The 20,763-nt window shown below is 45.9% G+C and overlaps 1 protein-coding gene across 1 annotated transcript in view; it reads left to right on the top strand.

Moving 5' to 3' along the window:
- The window catches only part of LOC148034240 (mediator of RNA polymerase II transcription subunit 8-like), a 188,855-nt gene that overhangs the window by 121,877 nt on the left and 46,215 nt on the right, over positions 1–20,763 (top strand). Inside the window, exons 9-10 of the mRNA XM_087679211.1 lie at positions 13,653–13,862; positions 13,971–14,015. Of these exons, the coding sequence (XP_087535337.1) occupies positions 13,653–13,862; positions 13,971–14,015 (255 nt within the window). The remainder of the gene's footprint in view (positions 1–13,652; positions 13,863–13,970; positions 14,016–20,763) is intronic.

Genomic DNA, 20,763 nt, shown 5'->3' with positions numbered 1-20,763 from the left:
TCTGCTAACAATCCCAACCTGTTGAAAACAGCCCTTGGCTACTAGCTTGGTCTTGACCTCTCCGCTTCAGTTTCATCACTTATTTGTTGAGGGGTTCATAAGGTAGCTGGCTGAGCTGGAGGTGCCCAATGGCAATGATTGGTGGTGATGTTGCGAGCCATGATGAGGGGATGAAGGTAAGTGGCTCTGATACCACTATTGGCCTAGGTATGAAGCAATTGTGTGATTAATTCAATGGAAAGCGAAGGAGAATGAAAGAATTAATCAATGCAGGATGATACTCGATCATAAAATAGTAGGTTTGGATGTATAGCATATGCACATGTGCCTAAAGAGCTTCGTGGGAAGTTGATGATAATGCACTTAAAATGTATTTTTGTTGGATATAGTTCAGACAACAAAGGCTGTTTGTATGATCCTCTCACTTGAAAGATTTTTGTTAGCAAAGATGTTATTTTTGCTGAAAGTGCACCCTATTTCAATGTGTATATATATATATATATATATATATATATATATATATATATATATATATATATATATATATATATATATCCATACAAAAGGCCAAAATGACCTATGAGACCATGAGTTACAATCATGTGTATGAACACAAGACAATAAACAAGAGTGGGCAGTAGTCCCACGCTCAAAAGATGCAAGTATTAGAATGCTAGAATGAAAGTAGAATAGGTCTTAAGTAAGTTAAACCTATCCCTAACTCAAGTGGAGTTAGATCAACTCTAGAAGTAGTGACACAACTTATTAACTTAGTTGTGTTGACACCACACAGTAAAACATTGGGCCCCCCCTTGCAATGCCAATGTGATGATATACAAGAAGTGAATCAATCACCAAAAGGTAATAAGTTAAAGGATTTTCAAAATTCCTCAAACTTTTCTCGTGATAGTCCCTTGGTGAAAATATTTGCAACATTCTCCTATGTGGGGATGTAGATCATGCTGATCTCCCTTGTATGTGCTCTCTCTGACATAGTAATAATGTATGTCAATGTGCTTTGTACGAGCATGGAACATAGGATTCCATGCTACTGCAAAAGTACTCTAATTGTTACAAATAATAGGATTGGGTTTCTCCAAATGAACATGAAGATCAGCCAATATACCACGTGACCATACACATTTGAGCCACTGTGAAAGGTGCCCTATACTTGGATTCACAAGATGAGGTAGTCCTAGGAGGCTGCTTTTTGCTTAGCCAAGAAATGCATGACTAGCCTAGAAAGGAATAATGTCCACTAGTAGATTGCCTTGTTTTTTAATCATTGGCCCAATCTGAATCATTGTGAATATGCATTTGCATGTCTCCCCCCTTGGAAATAGCAAACCATATGACTATGCTTCTTGCAAATAGTGAAAAATGGGCTTCACAGTTTGCCCATGTAGTGTCCTTGGATTGTGCATGTATGTGCTCATGTGTGATACTGCATATTGTATGTTAGGACGAGTGTCGCACAAATAAATGAGGCAATCAACAGTGTGGTTGTAAATAGCAACATCTGCTAGATCATCGCCATTGTGCATTGAAAGCTTCAACCTTGTTTCCATAGGTGTGCTCATAGGTTTACAATCTTACATGTTAAACCTTACAAGCAACTTTTGAACATACTGTGAGTGAGATAAAAAATACTATGCTCATTTTGGGTGAATTGGATCAAACAATAGTAAAGGAGGATCTTGCTATTGGATCTACAATGGATTGTACTGCCTTATGGGATTGGCTTAGCACACGAGCTAGATCCTTTCTTTTCATGTACTGATAGGATTCTGTCGTGGTGCATATTTGTAGGCTGAAGACTATTACAGAGGTTTGTAAGAAGCTCTTGTCTCTCTATCTTCAGAAGATGTTTGCTCACCGCATATCTCTTGAGTAGAAACTTCGAATGCTCAATGTTGATGATTCTCCTTCCTTGAAGGATCACATCAACAAATTGGAGGACATGAGAAATGAGCTTACATCTGTCAAACGGACTATATCTTCAAAGGACATGGCCATGATTCTTCTCTCTTAGCTGCCGTCTCCAAAGTTCGATGTATTCTACACCGGTCTCATTATGTTGAGGTCGAGATATGCTTGGTTGGGAGGATCTTGCCATACTAGATTTGGAGCAAAACGAGTGGCTTAGAGACTTAGATACACATGGATCTAGCTCCATGAAGGCTTTTACTGTAGGTTTAGGGGGAGAAAAAAAGAAGGGGAACCCCTAGGCTAGGAAAGAGGAGGATAAAAAGGATGATTGTAAGGATTCAAAGAAGCAGCCCAAGTGTCCATACTGTGGCAAGGGCACTCATCCCGAGCAAAAGTGTAGGGAGAAGTACCCCAATTTGAAGCCCAAGGAGGGAAGGATTTGAAGGCCACTCCCGCTACCACCGAGTCTATCTTTGTAGACTTTTTGAGGTGGAGGATTCAACATTTACTTTTTCTATTGAGAAGCCTTGGTTTGTGGAGACTGGAGTCTCTTTCCACATGACTTATTGCAAGGATTGATTGGAGGACATAAATATGAGGGGGCTCCGTCACCATTGGCGACAACTCTACTTTCCGTTTGTTGAGTAGGGACTATTCCTTTATTGCCAAACAAGCAAACTTCTTTTGTTAGAGTCCTCTTTGCACCAGATTTAGGTTTTAAGCTATTGTCTATTTATGGTCTGACACAGCTAGGTACCCAAGTCATTTTGACCTAGGATGCAGTCATAGTGAAGGATGCATCTTTTGGAGCTCCTTTATGGACAGATACATAAGAGGGTGGCCTTTATACACTCACAGTCCTTGCAACATGGTCTTCACATGAGCTTGGGTTTCTTTGGCATGCTTGGTATGGTCATTTGCACTTTGATGTGATTCGATGGGCTTCTCAAAAGAAGATAGTGGAGGGACTTCCCAATTCCCCACCCTGTTCATTCTTTGCTCTAGTTGCTTGAGGGGCAAGCAATGCAGGCAGCTCCATCCACTGGTTGCCACTAGGAGGGCTACTTCACTGCTAGAGTTGGTGTATGCCAATCTTTGTGGACCAGTAGGCACGACCTTCCTTGGGAAGGCGAAGTATCTCTTGTTGATTGTACATGACTTTAGTTGTAATGCGTGGGCTTACTTTTTGGAGTATAAGAGTGATATGTACTCTTGATTCTACTAGTGGAAGGTATTTGTGGAGATGCAAACAACTTCGAATGTTTGTGGAGTTCAAGTAGATCGTGGTAGTGAGTTTACTTCTCACATTTTTTCTCACATTCTAGTCATTGTGAGAGAGGAGACTGTTAGAGAGCAAGGAGAGGCTAGTGATATGAGTTGCAGCTACCAGGGATTAGTCCTACAACATGTGATAGCAGTTTGGATTCCTATAGGAGTAGGTGATATCAGCCCAAGGTCTTTCTAGTACAGATGACAGCATATTGGAGGGGGCAATAGTCTTTGTGGTGGTTCTAAAGCTGTAGATGACAACTTTCATGGATGTTTGAGCAGGGTAGTAGTAGCTTTTTAGCATTTCCTACGATCAAACTTTGAAATTTCTCTCTAATCCCCTTACCATCTCTTAAGTTTTCCCAATATTTTTATGCAGTTTGAGCCATCAAAGGTAGAGATTTCAGTCAATCTCTGCTGTTAATCCTAATTTACAACAAAAAATAGGCTTTCGACAACCGCGTTGGGATGCATGCTCAAAACTGAGGGTCTAGGACTTGAATTGGAGCAGCTGAAAAATTGAGGAATTTCAGGGAGATTCAAGAGGTCATCTAGCCAATAGTAAATTTGGGGCTAGATTTGGCTTTCAAGGAGCAAGGTAAAGGCCAATCCCAAGCAAGCCAAGGGGCAAATTGGTTTGAAGGCTTGCTAGTCACTTTTTATAGCAAGGGGTACTTGGATTAGTGGAGGAGGTTAGAGGATCTTACTTGTGTTGTATGCATTTGCAATAAAAGATAAAGAAATACAGCAAGGGGTGCCAATTTTAGGGCCAATAGGGTGCTTAATGTCCAAGATTAAAGCATGTTAAATTAGGTTATTTACCATCCCTATACGAGAAGGAAGGTTGGTTTCATGGGCTATAGCACTACCATGAAGGGCTATCAGCTGTAACAATGACATGGAAGCTTCGAAAGGTGAGAAGGATCGAAGCTTGCACTCGAGAGCTGGCGGGAGAGCAAGAGCAAGAAAGAGAGAGACAAGAAATGGGAACTCCAACAGTCACAATGCGTGACCGGGCCTTCCTTTATTCAATCTGTCACTAAAAGAATAAAGAATAAAGTGACGATGACGAGCGTCCGTCACCTGCAGTGTGCAGTGGCGGTGACTGTCAGTGTAGTAATACACGGGAGGCTAGGCGGAGGCTTCTTTACCCCCAATAACCTCTCACTTAAAGGCGAATCTGCCCTAGTGAGGAGTGAAAAGAAAAATAGAAAAAAAGACAGTACAACATGTACACATGTACAAGAGGATGAGGAAAAACGTCATCTCATCCCACGCCCATCAACCTCCTGAGGAAGGCAAAGCGCTCTGTAGAGAGGCTTTTCCTGAGCAGATCTGCAGGATTCTGGTCAGTCGAGATCTTGACAAGATCGACATACTTGTCCTCAACGACCCCATGTATGAAGTGATATCTCATCTCAATGTGTTTCGTCTTTGCATGGAAGATCGGATTCTTGGCTAACTGAATAACACTCATAGAATGCGAATGCAGTGTAGGGGTAGCATCAATACCAAGGTCAGCAACCAAACGACCCAACCAAATGGCCTCTTTGCAAGCCTCAGTGGCTGCAACATACTCGGCCTCTGTAGTAGAAAGGGCCGTGAATTTCTGCACCCTGGACATCCAAGAAACAACATCTCCAGCATAGGTGAATACATAGCCGGAAGTCGACTTTCTACTATCTGCATGTCCTGCATAATCAGAGTCAGTGTACCCCGCGACTCCTGTATCCTAGCTGCCATAGCATATGCACATATGTGTAGTGCCCTTCAGGTACCTCATGATACCCTTTACGGCATCCCAATGCTTCTTGCCAGGTGTAGCCATATAGCGTGTCACAACACCAACTGCAAAGGCAATATCTGGACGAGTGGCGATCATGGCATACATAAGACTGCCCATTGTGGATGTATAGGGAATCTTGGCCATCTCGGCTCTCTGGTCATCTGTCTGCGGACAATCAGCCTATGTTACTTCACATAAGAAGGCAATGGACAGCCAATAGGCTTTACATCCTGCATGCGGAAGCGCTCAAGGACTTTATGAATGTACTCCCTCTGTGACAAGTAGAGGAGTCCTTGATGATTGTAGCATCTAATGCGCATACCAAGTATGTGAGAGGCCTTTCCCAGATCTTTCATCTCAAAGCTCTTTTTGAGCTGAGCCTTAAGAGCATCTAGCTCATCATGAGCTTTCCCTGCTATCAGCATATTATCCATATAGAGTACCAAAATCAATAAAGAACCATCACGGGCTTTCTTCGTGTAGAGATACAAATCCATAGCACTCTTGTTGTAGCCATGCGACTGCATAAAGGCATCAAACTTATGATACCACTCCCTAGGTGCCTGTTTCAAGCCATAAAGAATTTTCTTCAATTTGTACACTAGGTGCTCCCTGTCAGGTTCTGCAAAGCCCTTAGGCTGCTCCATATAAATCTCATCATGCAAGTCCCCATGTAAGAAAGCCGTCTTGACATCCATCCGGTATAAATCCAAGTCAAGCTGAGCAACCAAAGCTAAGACTAAGTGCAGGGTGGTCATCTTAACCATAGGAGAAAAGACCTCATCAAAGTCCACACCATGCTCCTGCTTAAAACCCTTTGCTACCAATCTAGCCTTGTATGTCGGTTGGGGTGTCCAGCGGTACTTTTCAGCTTGTACACCCACTTGCATGGCAAAGCCTTCTTGCTCTTAGGCAAGGAAACCAAATCCCAAGTCTCATTCTTATGCAGGGAGTATCTCAAACTGGATAGCCCTCTCCCAGGAGTGACTGCCACCCCTGCGCATAGCCTCATCATAAGTGAAAGGCTCTCTTGCATCTGTAACCAAGACATAATGTATCGAGGGTTGAAATCTATCAGGTGGACGTTTGTCTCTAGTAGACCGTCTCACGGCAGACTCTGCTGTCTGCACAACTGCCTGTCCAACACCCTGACCATGAGTATCTGTTGCAGCTGTAGGCTATCCAACTGGCTGTGCGGGAGCTCTCGGCTTCTCCTGAAATATGACCCTGCAGATCTCAACAACTCTCTCAGGCTGCCTATGCATCTTGTCTTCATGGAAGACTACATCATGACTGTGGATGACTTTCCACGCCTACGGATCCCAGAGACGGTAACCCATCTGCCTGCATCCCCATAACCAAGGAAAATGCATTTGACATTCTTGGGATCCAGCTTACTTCTCTTGTCCCTGGGCACATGGCAAAATGTCTCATATCCAAAGACACGGAGATGCGCATAAGAGGGAGGTTTTCCAGTCCATACCTCCTCGGCAACCTGGAAATCCAAACCGCTAGAAGGTGATCTGTTTATGATATGCATGACTGTACTAACTACCTCAGCCTAAAAGCTTTGTGGTAGGCCTGCGTGGCTAAGCATACTACGTAGATGCTCCTGGATGGTTCTATTCATTTGCTCAGCCAAACCATTCTGGGGGAGGGGTGTAGGGGGCGGTTAACTGACACTTAATACCCCTCTCATCACATTTTTTCACACTATCCATCTCCGAACACTACCACTTCTGTTGCAACGGCCACGAATGCCTTCATGTATAAGACTCTTTTTAACGGGTGAAATCTAACCACTTGGTCTCATTTCATGCAACAAGTGCTTCAATCTCAGGGTCCTTGGGACCTCGTCATTGGTCTAGAGCCTATGTCGGACCCTCGACTAGCTCACCTTGATTATATCCGTCAATGGAGAGCCCGCAATGCCACAACCAATGTTGAGCTGATGTAGGAATTGCTTCCTGAGTTTCACTCTCAATTGCAGCACTTCTCGCTCGTGTCAGAGCGTTGGAGTCACCTTCTCAACTGCTATGCGGCTCGTGATCGTACTCAGCGCATCGATCTCGACTTTGAGCTTCAAGAGTTCTCTGTTAAGGAAGGGGAGTGAAGTTGGCTGAATATAGGCAGTTACTTGCTCAGTTCGCTACTAGTGGCTCTCCAAAGTCAGATGACGATCAGGTCACATTCTTCTTGAATAAGTTGTCCGAAAAGTACTTCAATTTCATTCAACACATCATCTCTCAACCTCGATTGCCAACCTTCTACAAGTTTGAGTGCCAATTCTTGCGTTACGCAAGGCTACATGATTAAGTCCACAAGAAATCCTCATTACAGCCTTATTCAGAGCAAAGGGGGTTGGTTGCTTCTTCTTCGGAAGAGAAAACTAGTAGTGGCAAGAACTCGCCAGATGCGAAGGCAAGCCAATCAAAGGGTGACTCCTCTTCCTCATATGGAACCAAAGAATCTAGACCTATCTTGCAGCAATTGCCTAAGAAAAACAAGTTTTGTACACACTACCAGAGAGCAGGCCATGTGGATGAGGAGTGTCGCTCCAAGGCCCAAGGTCTTCCACCTAAAAAGCCTCAGCAGACTGCTGCAACTGCACAGTCCAAAGGGGCTACACCTTCCACTCCTGCTTCATCTGCTACTTCAGCACCTGTCGTTGCTGCTGGACATGTGGCTCGAGTATAGCCTCAGCAGCCTATCTCTTTCACTACCCTTGAGGGACTGGCTAATTGGTCTACAAGTTTCGATCCCATTGCACTTCATGCATGTATCTCACCTTCCTCCCCACCTCGTCAGGCGTTCCCTTGGCAGAGCCCTGTCACTAGACGTACCCGATGGTAGCCACTTTCTTAGACTATCATATCTTTAGGTCCTTTCGGATATCCTAGGTCAGTCTAGCATTCATTTTTCGCACTCTTAGAGTGGGTCCATAGGATTCATTGTCCTTAGCTTTTCCATTCTTTTGACTTCCGATGCATTTACTCACAGATTCATTGCATTTATTTCGAGTTAGATTTCCTTTCTGTTATGTTTTGCTTTGGAGCATCTCACCACTAACCTCTATTTTTGCAAATTCTCATCTCTTTTGTAGGGTTTTGTCTTTCAGTGTAGTGCTAACTTGTGTTGAGAAACCCTTAACCCTTCACCCGCAGTTTGTGTTTTTGCATTTCTATGTTTTGCGTTTAGGATTTGCAGCCCCAAAAATGGGCTCTATCCTAGATTGACGATTCCTATTTATAGGCCACTCTCTCATTCATTCCTTACGACTGATTCATTTAGTCTGTCACCTCTTCTCTCTAGCCTCTCCACTACCCTCACACCCCTTCAAGAGGACATTGCGGTTCGTGGTTGTCTTCATCATCTTCCTTGTGCTACGGCACCCTTGTTCCCTTGTATCACATTCACTCCATTCAGATCTTCATCATTCCATTCATCAGAGTTTCTTCTCTCTTCTTTTCTCCTCTCCATGTTTGCCGAGTTCACTCCGTGTTCCTCCCCACAAACCCTACTGTCTCACTAGTACGTCATCTTTTGACAACTTGTAGATTGCTTTGGTCCTACCTAGAAAAAAAGTTCCATGTAGTTCCATCCGCCTTTGTAGGGCTTGGTAGGCCACTGGGCAGCCGGCGTGCACCCTTTGTCCAATGTCTTGTCCTCTCTGGGGTGACTACTTGGATTCCCTTGGTAAGATAAGCATCGCCTCCGCAGTCTTGGTAGGCCATTGGGCAGCCGACGTACACCCCTTGTCCGATGCCTGGCTGCTTTGGGGTGGGACGCCTTGGGGTCAATAAACATCACAGTGGTTGGCCTAACCTTTCAGCTCAGTTTTGGGCCTGAGAGGGTTTGTTGAGCTAAAACTTGTTGATTAGCCTCCTAAACACCTCCAAAATACACTTAAAAATGCTCTTTTAGAGTAAAAACCCTAAAACGGGGAGTGGTTCGAGAGAGCTCAGTGGAAACCCTAATTTTTGGGCGCCCTTCCACATTTATAAATAGACAGGCTGCCCCCATTCAACCTTATTCTGTCTATGCAGGTTTCTCACCTAATGTGCAGATTTCAGCCATCAGCCTCCTCCCACGTGGCTGTCCAACCCTTGAGATTGCTGCCACTTCATTCGTGTTTGCTCTTGTTGTTGGCGCCTTCATCCATGCTGACGTCAGCTGCTGGCGATATCATCATCTGCTGCGATCTAATCATCTAGTCATCGCTGGCCATATCAGACACTGTTTCAGCCTACTGTTTACAACAGACTGTGCGCAGTTTCCAGCCTCTGATCGGCAGTACACTGCTGCGTTTACTAGTTTTCAGCCTCCAGACTGCTTCATTTTGGTGACCAGCATGCTGCCATTCACTATTTAGCACTCCTACACTCTGAGTGGTGGTCACAGACTTGGGATCTGTCTCGGGTGGACGTCACACTCCGACATTGCTGTGCCCTTGAGCAAGGACATTGTACACTCTTACATTCATTTACATGATTCATTCACTTCAGAGTTGTGTTCTCTCTCTCCCTTCTTCTGTTTGTGTTTGAGTTTTGAGTTTTGAGTTTTGCGTTTAGGGTTTGAGTTTTGCCCTCTGTGTCTGTGTTTGTCTCTTTGTGTTTCTGCCGTGGTTGTACACTGTGTGTCCTCAGTGCAAAACCTAGCAGTTTTCTTCACAGCTACTAGTGGGTAGGTATGCAGTAGGAGCAGGGCGTTTCAGATAGGCGGCTGCATTGGAGACAAGCAGTGTTGGTTGATTGATGATTGAACAGAGGGTAGCACTCTGACTAGCATCGCCTGTAGAAAACGGACAAGGGCAATTGTCGTGCTGTAGGCCGGGTGAGAACTTTGCTTGGTGTTGGTGAAGCTGCTCACAATGACAGAAGAGCTAGAGATGATGGCTCTAAGGTGAGCTGAGTTGAGGCTCAGCTCTGATACCAAATGCAAGAATAGGAAGAGATTGAAGCTCAACTGAGAGTGGAGTAGACAATGTAGAGTGTGAGAGCACGACACCCAATGCAATAATCTCAAGTGTAAGGTGCAAGTACAAAGTACAAACCTTGAACCTTAGGGTTGTAAGAGGGTGTTCACACCCTAAGTGTGTAAGACATGATAAGTGCCTAAAACGGTGTAATATAGGTACATAAAATAAAAGTAATAAATCTGGGGGAAAGAACTTTTTGTATGGAGAGTAAAAAATGCCCCAATGTCCTACTGAAGATCACCAGCACTCCTCTGTGAGCATAGGTGTGAGTTGAACTCAACAGATGCTAATTGTAGACGTCTTCAGTTGTTATGCATGGCCTTATTTTGTGGTACAAGAGTGAGGCGTACTCTCGATCCTGTGTGACTGGAGGGTGTTTGTGGAGATGTAGACTACTTCCAATGTTGGTGGCGTACAAGCAGATCATGGTGGCGAGTTTACTTCTCACCTCTTTTCTAAGTCTTGCAAGGATCACGGCATTCAGGCAGAGTATTCTCATTCGAACTTTCCTGCTAGTCCCTTGGATTGAAAGCCATCTCTTGGAGTAGCATCAATCAGTCTATTGTGGCCCTTTCTTCTACAGAGGTTGAGGATTGTGCCTTACGTTTGACTACTATGGAGGGAGTTTGGCTCTGTCATATCTTGGCAGAAATTGGCTTTCCATAGACAGGACCTACAAAGGTATGCATGGACAAGCAAAGTCCTCTAGCTTTGGCAAAGAATGTGGTGTTTCATGCTTGCACAAAGCACATTGCGGTTTAGTATCACTATGTTTGAGAGGAGATCGTGGATTTCGAGCTGGTGGTGGCCTATTGTTGAGAAAGCCGTTCGCGCCAAGGCTTCTATGCTTCATCACATGAGGTTGTTGGGTCTTTAGACACTCCCAAGATTTGAGAGGGGGTGTTAGCCTGCCTATCTTAGTCGTGTTAGGCTGTCATCTCCTAGTTGTGAGCTCTTGTCAAAGTCTGATAGAGACATGGGAGATTTGGGAGTTTCAGGTGTATTTCTTGTCTTTTCTTGGTGTTTGCACATATAAGTGTGCGTTTCCTAGGCTGTCTAGGTTTGTGACAATGTTTGCTATTTTCTGTGCCACATGTGTGGGCTGCCATGTCAGCAGGCTGCACATTTATTGCAGTTGGACTGCACAGAAGCAGTTGGCTGCTATTTATTGCCTCTGCCAAGAGCAATCGGCCAGATTTAGGGCATATTTTTGTAGTCGGTCAGTTTTGGTGGGAGTTGGCTCTATATAGCAGCCCTTCCTCACTTGGTAGATCACTTGTCTTTTGCAGGCTTTGCACTCTCTATCTTCGATACTCTCCAACTTTGTTGTTGCCATCATTGTCGCAGCCTGATCTGGTGCCCTCATTGATGCTTAGAGCTGCGTGCAAGGATTGATCAGTTCTCTTGATTGTATCCAACGTTCTTCATTGTATTCACTGTAGTCTTTTTTCCTTCCTTTTCTTGCTCTCTATGTGTGTGTGTGTGTGTGTTACTTCTTCCATTTGTAGTCTCATAGGGGGACTATGTCTACTAACTGCAGAAGGCCCTCTATGGTTCGAAGCAAGCTCCTAGGGCTTGGTAATAGAGGATTGATCGATGCTTCTTGGATATTGGCTTTCATTGATCGGATCATGATCTGAACCTTTATTCCAAGGTTGTGGAGGATAGGTGCGTCTTGGTGATTTTGTCTGTGCAACACACAAGACGTTGATCAGACTCCTAAGATATTGAGATAGGAGTTCGACATGAGGGATCTTGGGATTCTCCACTTCTTGCTTGGATTGGAGATCTATGGCATTTTTTTTTCCCAACACAAGTACGTCTCTGAGTTGCATTCGGAGTTTGGTATGGTTGAGTGCCAGCCTATTTTATGCCCCATGGATCTTGAGTCCAAGTTATTGGCAGCATGAGCTCCCTTACCATATGCTACCCGCTTTAGGTGCCTTGTTACCAGATTACTTGCCCGGATATTTCTTTTGTGGTGGCTTTGTTGTCTTCTCCTACATAGGATCATTTGAGTGTAGCTTTACGTGTTCTTCGTTAGTTACAGGGGACTCGATTCTATGAGATCATGTATGGGGGGTTGCTCTTTTCAGATGGAGTGATTTTGATTCCTCAGGTGATGTGGATTTGTGATTGTCCACTACAAGTTACGCTTTCTCCCTTGGATTGAGAGCCCTCTCTTGGATCGACAAGAAGCAACCTACTGTGGCCCTTTCTTCTAGAGAGGTTGAGTGTTGTGCACTTTGTTCTACAACTACGGAGGCTGTTTAGGTCCGTCATCTTTTGGCAGAGACTGGCTTTTCACAGACAAGACCTACCGAGCTGTGCATGCACAACCAAAGTGCCCTTGTCTTGGTGGGGAAACTTGGTGTTTCATGCTTGCACAAAGTACATTGAGATTTGGTACCACTATGTTGGAGAGCAGATTATGGATTCCGAGTTGGCACTGGCCTATTGTCCCATGGAGACAATGCTTTGTCACATGAGATTGTTGGGTCTTTGGATACTCCAAGGATCTGAGAGGGGTGGTTAGCTTGCCTATTTGTTAGCCATGTCAGTCTATCATCTCTTGGTTGTGAGCTCTAGCTAGAGGTTGACAAAGACATGAGAGCCTTAATATTTTAGTGTGCATTTGTTGTGTTTTAGGCACATTTATTGTGCATTTTCTCAGATTGTTAGCTAGTTTACACCCTTTGCCAGTGTCTGTCTGCTGTACAACTGCCCATGATGTAGTGTCATCATTTTCCCCATATTACTCTGCAGTCGGACTGCATTTATTGCAGTTACAGGTATTATTGCAGCAGGTTGGCCATATTTTTGGCCTATTTTCAGTAGTCGGCCAGATTTGGTGGTTTTCTACTATTTTAAGCCACATCATTTATCTTTTCTTTCTCTTGAAAAGGCCCATGCACCTCATGCTTAACTTAAAAAACAAGTGCCCATTTCTGTTCATTGTCTTGAGCCTTGCCCTTTCTGAAGGCAAGAACACTATTCCCACATGCATCACATTGTACCTTGAAAGCCTTTCGAAGATTAGGTGAAATCAAAGTTGGATCTTAAGTTAGCTTGTCTTTAATTGATTTAATAATGCAATCTTTTTTTCAGCGCATGTAATAGGCACTCAGTTCTTTTGTAAAGCATGAAGGGGAGATAATATCTACAAAATGGTGGATGAACCTTGTATACTAATCCAAGGAAACTACGAAAGTCATGCAAAATCTGAAAATTTGGCCAACTAAGAATGTTCTTCACCATTGTATCAATGTCATGATGTCCTAGATATGCTAATGCATGACTTAGAATGATTGCTTGTAACATCAACTATGCTATAGGTAACCGCTGCACCAGAAACCCTTGGCAACTATGTATGCTAGTAGGCAGGTTCAATGCTTGACATTGAAAGCACATAGATAAATCTTAATGTAAGGTACAAACAGGCTTGTAATTGAGACCGTGGAGTAGGAAACAGGAATTGAGAAGCATGGTTATTGAGGTCCTTGCGATTGTCACAATGTCTAAATAGTACAAAAGTTTTGTAAGGAAACAGCTAAGTGACAGTCTGTTTTGTAAAGGACTATCTTCGGTGTTTTTTAGTTTTTAGAGCCATAGAAAATTGGTGGTGGAACCGATGTTTAATTGGTGGTTAAATGCATTACTAATTCCTCTGGTTCTTTCCCATCAAAACAGGATAGGCATCATCTCCAGATGCAGCTGCAACAGCACCAAGCCCTGCATCAGCAACTTCAGACTAGCACCATGCAGCAGGGGCAACAGTTGCAACAAACTCTGGGACAAAATCAATTGGCTCAAGCTGGACAAGCGAAACCACACCTGGGGCAAATAGGCTCCAATCCAGCCAGCACTTTATTTGGGAATGCACAACTTCCAACTAATGTGGTGATTTTCTGAAGATACACAGAGAACATATTACATGTTTCCATGAATACTGTGGAGACATGAAAACTGAACGATATTCACTGATTTCAATAAATGTATTTGTTACAGATGGCGAATCTGCCTCAATCAACTGTGCTACATCAAAGATTGCATGTGAGTTTCTAGATTTGGGTACTATTTTCAAGAACTTGAGTCAATCCAAGTAAAGCTACATGAAATGACTACCCTTACATATGTACTTGAACTGGCTTATGGTAACTATGTCTTAGTCATCTATGATTTATCTTTGGTTTGTCTGAATGAAACTGGTTTCAGTGATGAACTTAATTCAAAAGTAATGGGAAAAGCAAAGAGGCTGATGCTCTTGAAGTTCTAGTTTGAAAAAGGAGTATATGAACTGCTGAAGCCAAGCCAAACCAAAAAGATATGGTTGGTCATGGAAGCCTAGCTTGCTGTCCCTTTGAGTAAACACTGCTATATGCCTTCCCCTTTCCGTGTGGTCTTCGTGTCCTGCAGCCATTCAGCCCTGTAGCCCTTTTGTCCTTCCCGCACTCTTTGTAAATTGTAGTATCTTCCCCCTTGCCTCCCTGAACGTCATTCTTGTGAGAAACTGTGGAGCAACAGAAGCAAAAAGGTAGAGCTGATAGAACTGTTGTAAACAGAAAGAACTGAACAAAAGAACAAGAACACATGAACTCAAAGAGATGAACTCAGAAAACGGAATCCATATACCAGAGCACAAGAGTATGTACAAAACCATGGGCTGTGGGCAACCTGCAGAGTGCTCCCAGTCTCCCTCTCTCCAACAGGATGCAATGTCCTTGTATCAGATACTAAGAAAGCTAAGTACAGGCCCCAGGGGCTGCCTTGAATAGACTGTGTAAATGGCCAGCATTAAAAGTGGTCAGAAATAGAGGTGCCAGCATTAGATGCAGTGCCATAGAAATGAAATCCACTTTCTTTGCCTATGAGATTTAACACCCAATATATGCACATTGCTAACAAATATTACCATCTTCTACTCCCGTCCCACCTCTTACTTATTCTTCTCATCCTCTTGCTCCTTGGCCCTATTTGCTCCCATGTCTTACCTCTTACTCAAACCTATCTTTCACCTAGCATTTGGAAAGCTCCCGTCCCGTCACAACGCACTGCTGCCCCCCGCCCCGACTGTTCATGCCAGCCCGTTTGCTTCCCCCCCCCCCCCCCCCCCGTTGCGCCCCGTTTGATGGGCGTTTGACGTGCCACCTGTCAGAGTGCAGCGGTGCGGAAGCGTAGGAATGAGAGAGAGAGAACGCAGAGAGAGAGAAGAGAGAGAAAGAGACAGTGGAAGATGAAGATCTGCTGTATAAAGTGTGCTGTATACAAAGATATGCAGATATATACACGGGCGCAGTGTGTTGGACTGCGTGTTTCCACCTCGACGATGCAACCTGCTGTTCACCTCGAAGTCCGCTGCAGCCTGCACGATCTCTTGTCCGAAATCTGCGAACAGAGACGGAATCTGCACGAGCCTCCAGCCTGTAAACTGCGAGTAAAAGAATGTAGGAGACTGCTGGAAATCACGGCTATAAATAGCCAAGAACTGGGCGCCAAATAACTGCCTATCGGCTGCAGCCGACTGTACTGTACCAGGTCGGACTGCCACGTGGCAGTCCGACTGTACAGCCTGGCTACAGTCCGACCAGGCGACTAATCTCTAACATCCCCTCTCAGAGCTTGGGCGGGGCAAAAGCCCGAGGGATCTGGCATGTCTCCAAAGTAGAGCATGGGGAAGCGCCTTCGTAAACAAATCTGCAAGATTGTTCTCCGTCTTGTAGTACTCCACGGTGATGGTCTCATCCAGAAGCTTCTCTCTGATGAAGTGGTACTGGATCTCTATGTGCTTCGTCCGGGCATGAAAAACAGGATTCCGTGCCAAGGCAATGCAACTCTCATTGTCGCATTGCAGCAAAGTAGGACGAGTCTGGGGGCAGCCAAGCTCCTCCAACAATCTCCGAAGCCACACAGCCTCACATGTGGTGGAAGACGTGGCCCGATACTCCGCCTCAGTAGACAAAAGGGCTACCGTGGGCTGCTTCTTGCTACTCCATGAGATAACACCTGCATCCAAAGTAAAACAGTAACCTGTAGTAGACCGCCTGTGGTCCACATCACCGTCCCAATCCGAGTCGCTTCAACCTGCAAAAACAAGATCTGAACCACCTGTGCCTGCTGGATAATGAATCCCTAAATCAGACGTCCCTCTCAAATACTGAAGTATCCTCTGGTCTGCCTGCCAATGCACCGTCTGAGGTTCACTCATAAACCCCGCCAAGAGCCCAATAGCAAAACAAAGATCAACACGAGTGTTGAGGAGCCAAATCAATGATCCAATCAACTGACGATAGCGGGAAGCATCCGCCATGGGAGAAGCTGAATGGGAAGTGGCCTTCCAGTTCAGATCCATAGGAGTAGAAATGGTCCGATAATCCTCCATCGCAAAAGAAACCAAGAGTTCCTGTACATATCTTTGCTGAGAGATGACGATCCCCCTCTGAGACTGATAAATCTCATGGCCCAAGAAGAAATGGAGTAGACCCAAATCCGTCATCTCGAACGTCCAATGTAAAGCTGCCTTCGTCTCTTGGACCTTCTGTGCATGATCACCTGTGACAATCAAATCATCAACATACAACACAAAAAGCACACAACCAGCCTCGGAAGTGTGTACATAAAGCTGCGGATCGGCCTTGGAACACCGATATCCCAACTGTGACTGAAGGAACGAGTCAATCTTCTCGTTCCATGCACGCGGAGTCTGCTTGAGGCCATACAAGGCCTTCTTCAACCTGTAGACTTTCCCATCTGAAGATCCATAGCCAGGAGGCTGCTCTACATAGATCTCCTCCTTCAAATCACCATTGAGGAAGGCCGACTTCACATCCAACTGGTAGACAAGCCATCTCCTATGGCCAGCCAAGGCAAGAACAACTCGAATAGTCGCCATACGAGCAGTGGGGGCAAAAGTGTCATGACAATCAATCCCTAGGCGCTGTGCAAAACCTTTAGCAACAAGGCGAGCCTTGTGCTTGTCCAAAGAACCATCACTAAGGTACTTGGTCTTGAAGACCCATTTGACGCCAATCACGTTCTTATTCGGGGGGCGTGGCACGAGTGACCAAGTGCCATTCCTCTCAATAGCCTCCAACTTGGCTTTCATAGCTTTCTTCCATGGTGCAGACTGTAAAGCCTCCTTCACGGAGGTTGGATCTCGATCTTGCATAACACGGGTCATCAAACAATAGTTAGAGCAAACAAGCTCCGCAGAATGTGCCTGGTGCCTTCGTGACCACCGCAGGCCATCGTGCGGTTTCCACTCCTTAGGAACCCCCTCGATCCCTAAATCACGGAGTGTGTCACGGGCCCAACGAGGAGGAGGCCGGACCTCTGCTTGTCTCTCTCCATCAGCTAAAGACTCCGGGATATCCACCGGTGGTAACTCCTCGGGGGTGACCAGTGGAACAGTAGACTCTGTATCAGAAACAGAATCAGAATCAAAATGCACGGGCTCCAAAGGAACTGTCGCGGGAGCCCAACTCTCCCCTGGATCTCCAAGAACGGGATGCTCCTCACCCGCTGCTATGGCCGGAACCTCTACGAACCGCACATCTCGACTGGTGTACACATCCCGCTTGACGGGATCATACAAATGATAGCCTTGGGAGGACTGAGAGCTGTAGCCAACAAACACTTGTCTTCGGGAAGCTGCTTCAAATTTATCACGATGAGTCTTGGGAATGTGAACATAGGTATCACACCGAAAGACCCTAAAATAAGAAACATCGGGCTTAGTCCCAAAGTAGGCCTCAAAAGGTGTGATCCTATCAACGGCCGAAGTGGGGGATCGGTTAAGGATGTGGACTGTAGTAGCCAGAGCCTTGGCCCACAGAAACTGAGGTGTCTGTCGGTGCTCCATCATGGTGCACGCCATCTCGATCACACTTCGGTTCTTCCGTTCGAGAATGCCATTTTCTTGAGGAGTGTTGGTATTAGCAAACTCCTGGTGAATACCTTTATGTGCACAAAAACGAGCAAACTCATTAGAAACAAATTCACTACCCTTGTCGGATCGCAAGGTCTTCAATCTCCGGCCTGATTGGTTCTCCTCAAAGAGAAGCCAATCCTTGAAGTGGGAGAAAGCTTCTGACTTCAATGCCAAGAAATAGGCGCATGTCATCCTGCTATAGTTATCTACAATCAACATGAAGTACGAGCTCCCTTGCAAGGACTCATTCCTCATAGGGCCACAAGGATCTGTAGATACAAGCTCCATCGGTGAAGTAGACCGCCACGAAGCTTTGTTGGGAATCACATCCCTATGCTGTTTCCCACCAATGCAGGAGACGCATGGCTGCTGGCTCACCACTATGTCTGGCAACCCTCGAACAAGCTATCCATGTGACGCCCTCCGAAGATAATCATAGTTGAGTTGACCAAACTGAGCATGCCATAGCTTTGACTGTGTCTGAGAGGTAAGAAGAAGAGTAGGGAGGGCGGTAGAAGATGTCAATTTGTAGATGCCATTCTCCTCATATCCTGATGAGAGAACCTTCCGTGACCCACGATCAAGGACTCGCACCGAATCACTGTCAAACTCCACCAAAAGTCCAAGTGAACAAATCTTATGAACCGAAAGTAGATGATACCCTAAACCTGGCACATGCAAGGCCTCTGAGGTATGGGTACCAGCACGTCCATCTGGAATAAGCTGCATCTCACCCCGTCCTGCAATAGACACCGAAGAGCTATCTCCAATGAGAATTTGCCCACGCGAAGGTCGCAACTGGATAACACCAACTGATGAAGGAGTCATGTGCCGGGAGACACCACTGTCAACGATCCACTCTCGAGCTTGGGGAGCTGTCATCGCAACATCAGAAGCATTCGGTGTAGAGTCCTCAATGACAGCTAGATGAAGAAACGCAGCTGATGAGGGTGTAGCCACCGCTCCAGAATCCTTCGTGTCCTTCTTGTTGGTGTCCTTCTTGTCTTTGTCAGGGCAATCCTTCTTCCAATGGCCGGTCTTACCACAAATATGGCATGTGGGTTCTTTGTCCTTGTCCTTGTCCTTCTTTGACTTGTTATCCCCCTTCTTCTTCTTTTGGTCCTTCCCCTTCTTCTGAGAGACTTGACCTGTCAGTGCCTCCGACTTGGAAGCATTCTGTCCCTTCAGTTGTTCCTCTTGGTCCAAGACCATAGGAACCAACTCTTCCCACCGAAGAGTGGACTCTCGCCCCGAAGCAATGAGGGCGGAGTAGAAAGCAGTGAATCGTGGCGGCAACTGGGACAAGAGTGTGATCGCCATGTCTTCGGAGGAAATCGGCTTCCCTGCATTCTGAACCTGCATCTGAAGCTGTCTAAGCTTGTTGATGTGCTCCCGCAACGAAGAAGACTTGTTCATGGACAAGGTCCGCATCTGCACCTCCAAAGAAACCCGCTTCATAAGGGTCATTCGGTTATACATGTGATCAAGCTCCAGCCATATCTCCCGAGCCACCGTCAGGTTCTCGATGTGGGCTATCACGGCTATTGTACAAGACAGAAAAAGAAAGGAACGAATCTTGGCATTCAGTTTGTCCCAGTGAGGCTGTGCCTTGGCCAACTCCGCACGAGCATCGGAAGAGAGTTTGGACTCATCTCTCACCGAGGGCCGGTCGATCTCCTCCTGTACAAGCTCCGCCAAATCGTAGGACTCAAGGATGGCCAATATCATCACGCACCAAATGCGGTAATTGTCGCCATCGAGCTTCTGATTTGCGGGAAGAGCCGGTAAGACAGGCACCTTTTGGTCCATGATCGTCTGGAACTCCAAGTCAATCTCTGTAGATATCTTCACCTGTAATGCCTTTACAAACGCAAAAGCAGCTTCCTCTGACTGTGAAAACGCAGCCTGCTAGGGCTCTTCCGCGTCCCGGAACTTCTTCACCCGCCGGAGGCGATGAAAAAGCAAAATCTGCACTTGAAAGCTGAAAACTCAAACTTGCTCCTCGTCAAATAGCAGAAAACAGCAGCAAATCCACCACCTCGACTCCTTTCCCACGCGCGCTCGCTTCAGCCTTGTTCCGAGGCGCAGTCCTCTTGCCTGCCCTCAAATGCTGAAAACGCAGCCTTGTGTCGCGATGGAAAGTCCTCTTCATGTTGGTTCTGCACTCAGTCAGCCCTTCAATAGTGCTCTGATACCATGTCAGAGTGCAGCGGTGCGGAAGCGAAGGACTGAGAGAGAGAGAACGCAAAGAGAGAGAAGTGAGAGAAAGAGACAGTGGAAGATGAAGATCTGCTGTATAAAGTGTGCTGTATACAAAGATATGCAGATATATACACAGGCGCAGTGCGTTGGACTGCGTGTCTCCACCTCGACGATACAACCTGCTGTTCATCTCGAAGTCCGTTGCAGTCTGCACGATCTCCTGTCTGAAATCTGCGAACAGAGACGGAATTTTGGTGAGCCTCCAGCTTGTAAACTGCGAGCAGAAGAATGTAGGAGACTGCTGGAAATCACGGCTATAAATAGTCAAGAACTGGGCGCCAAATAACTGCCTGTCGGCTGCATTAAATGCAGCTGACTGTACTGTACCAGGTCGGACTACCACGTGGCAGTCCGACTGTACAGCCTGGCTACAGTCCGACCAGGCGACTGATCTCTAACACCACCCCTGACTGCTTGCCCCCGCTCCGACAGCTCGCGCCTGCCTCGTCTGGCCGACCCTGACAGCTCGCCCTTGGCCCGACAGCTCGTGCCCGCTCGTCCTCCTGGGACACACCGCTCCCCCGCTATGTTGCTATCCCTCCCCCCTGGCGCACTACCTTTCCCCTGCAATCTCGACTCTGTCCGGGGTGGACGTACCACCCCTCCGTGTGG

Source organism: Lygodium microphyllum, chromosome 6 (genome assembly GCF_053477565.2).
Source record: "Lygodium microphyllum isolate KBCC chromosome 6, Lygodium_microphyllum_v1.1.10, whole genome shotgun sequence".
In the NCBI taxonomy this organism is placed as follows: Eukaryota; Viridiplantae; Streptophyta; class Polypodiopsida; order Schizaeales; family Lygodiaceae; genus Lygodium; species Lygodium microphyllum.
The sequence above is the reverse complement of the archived record's forward strand: the minus strand, read 5'-3'. Positions and strand labels throughout refer to the sequence as shown.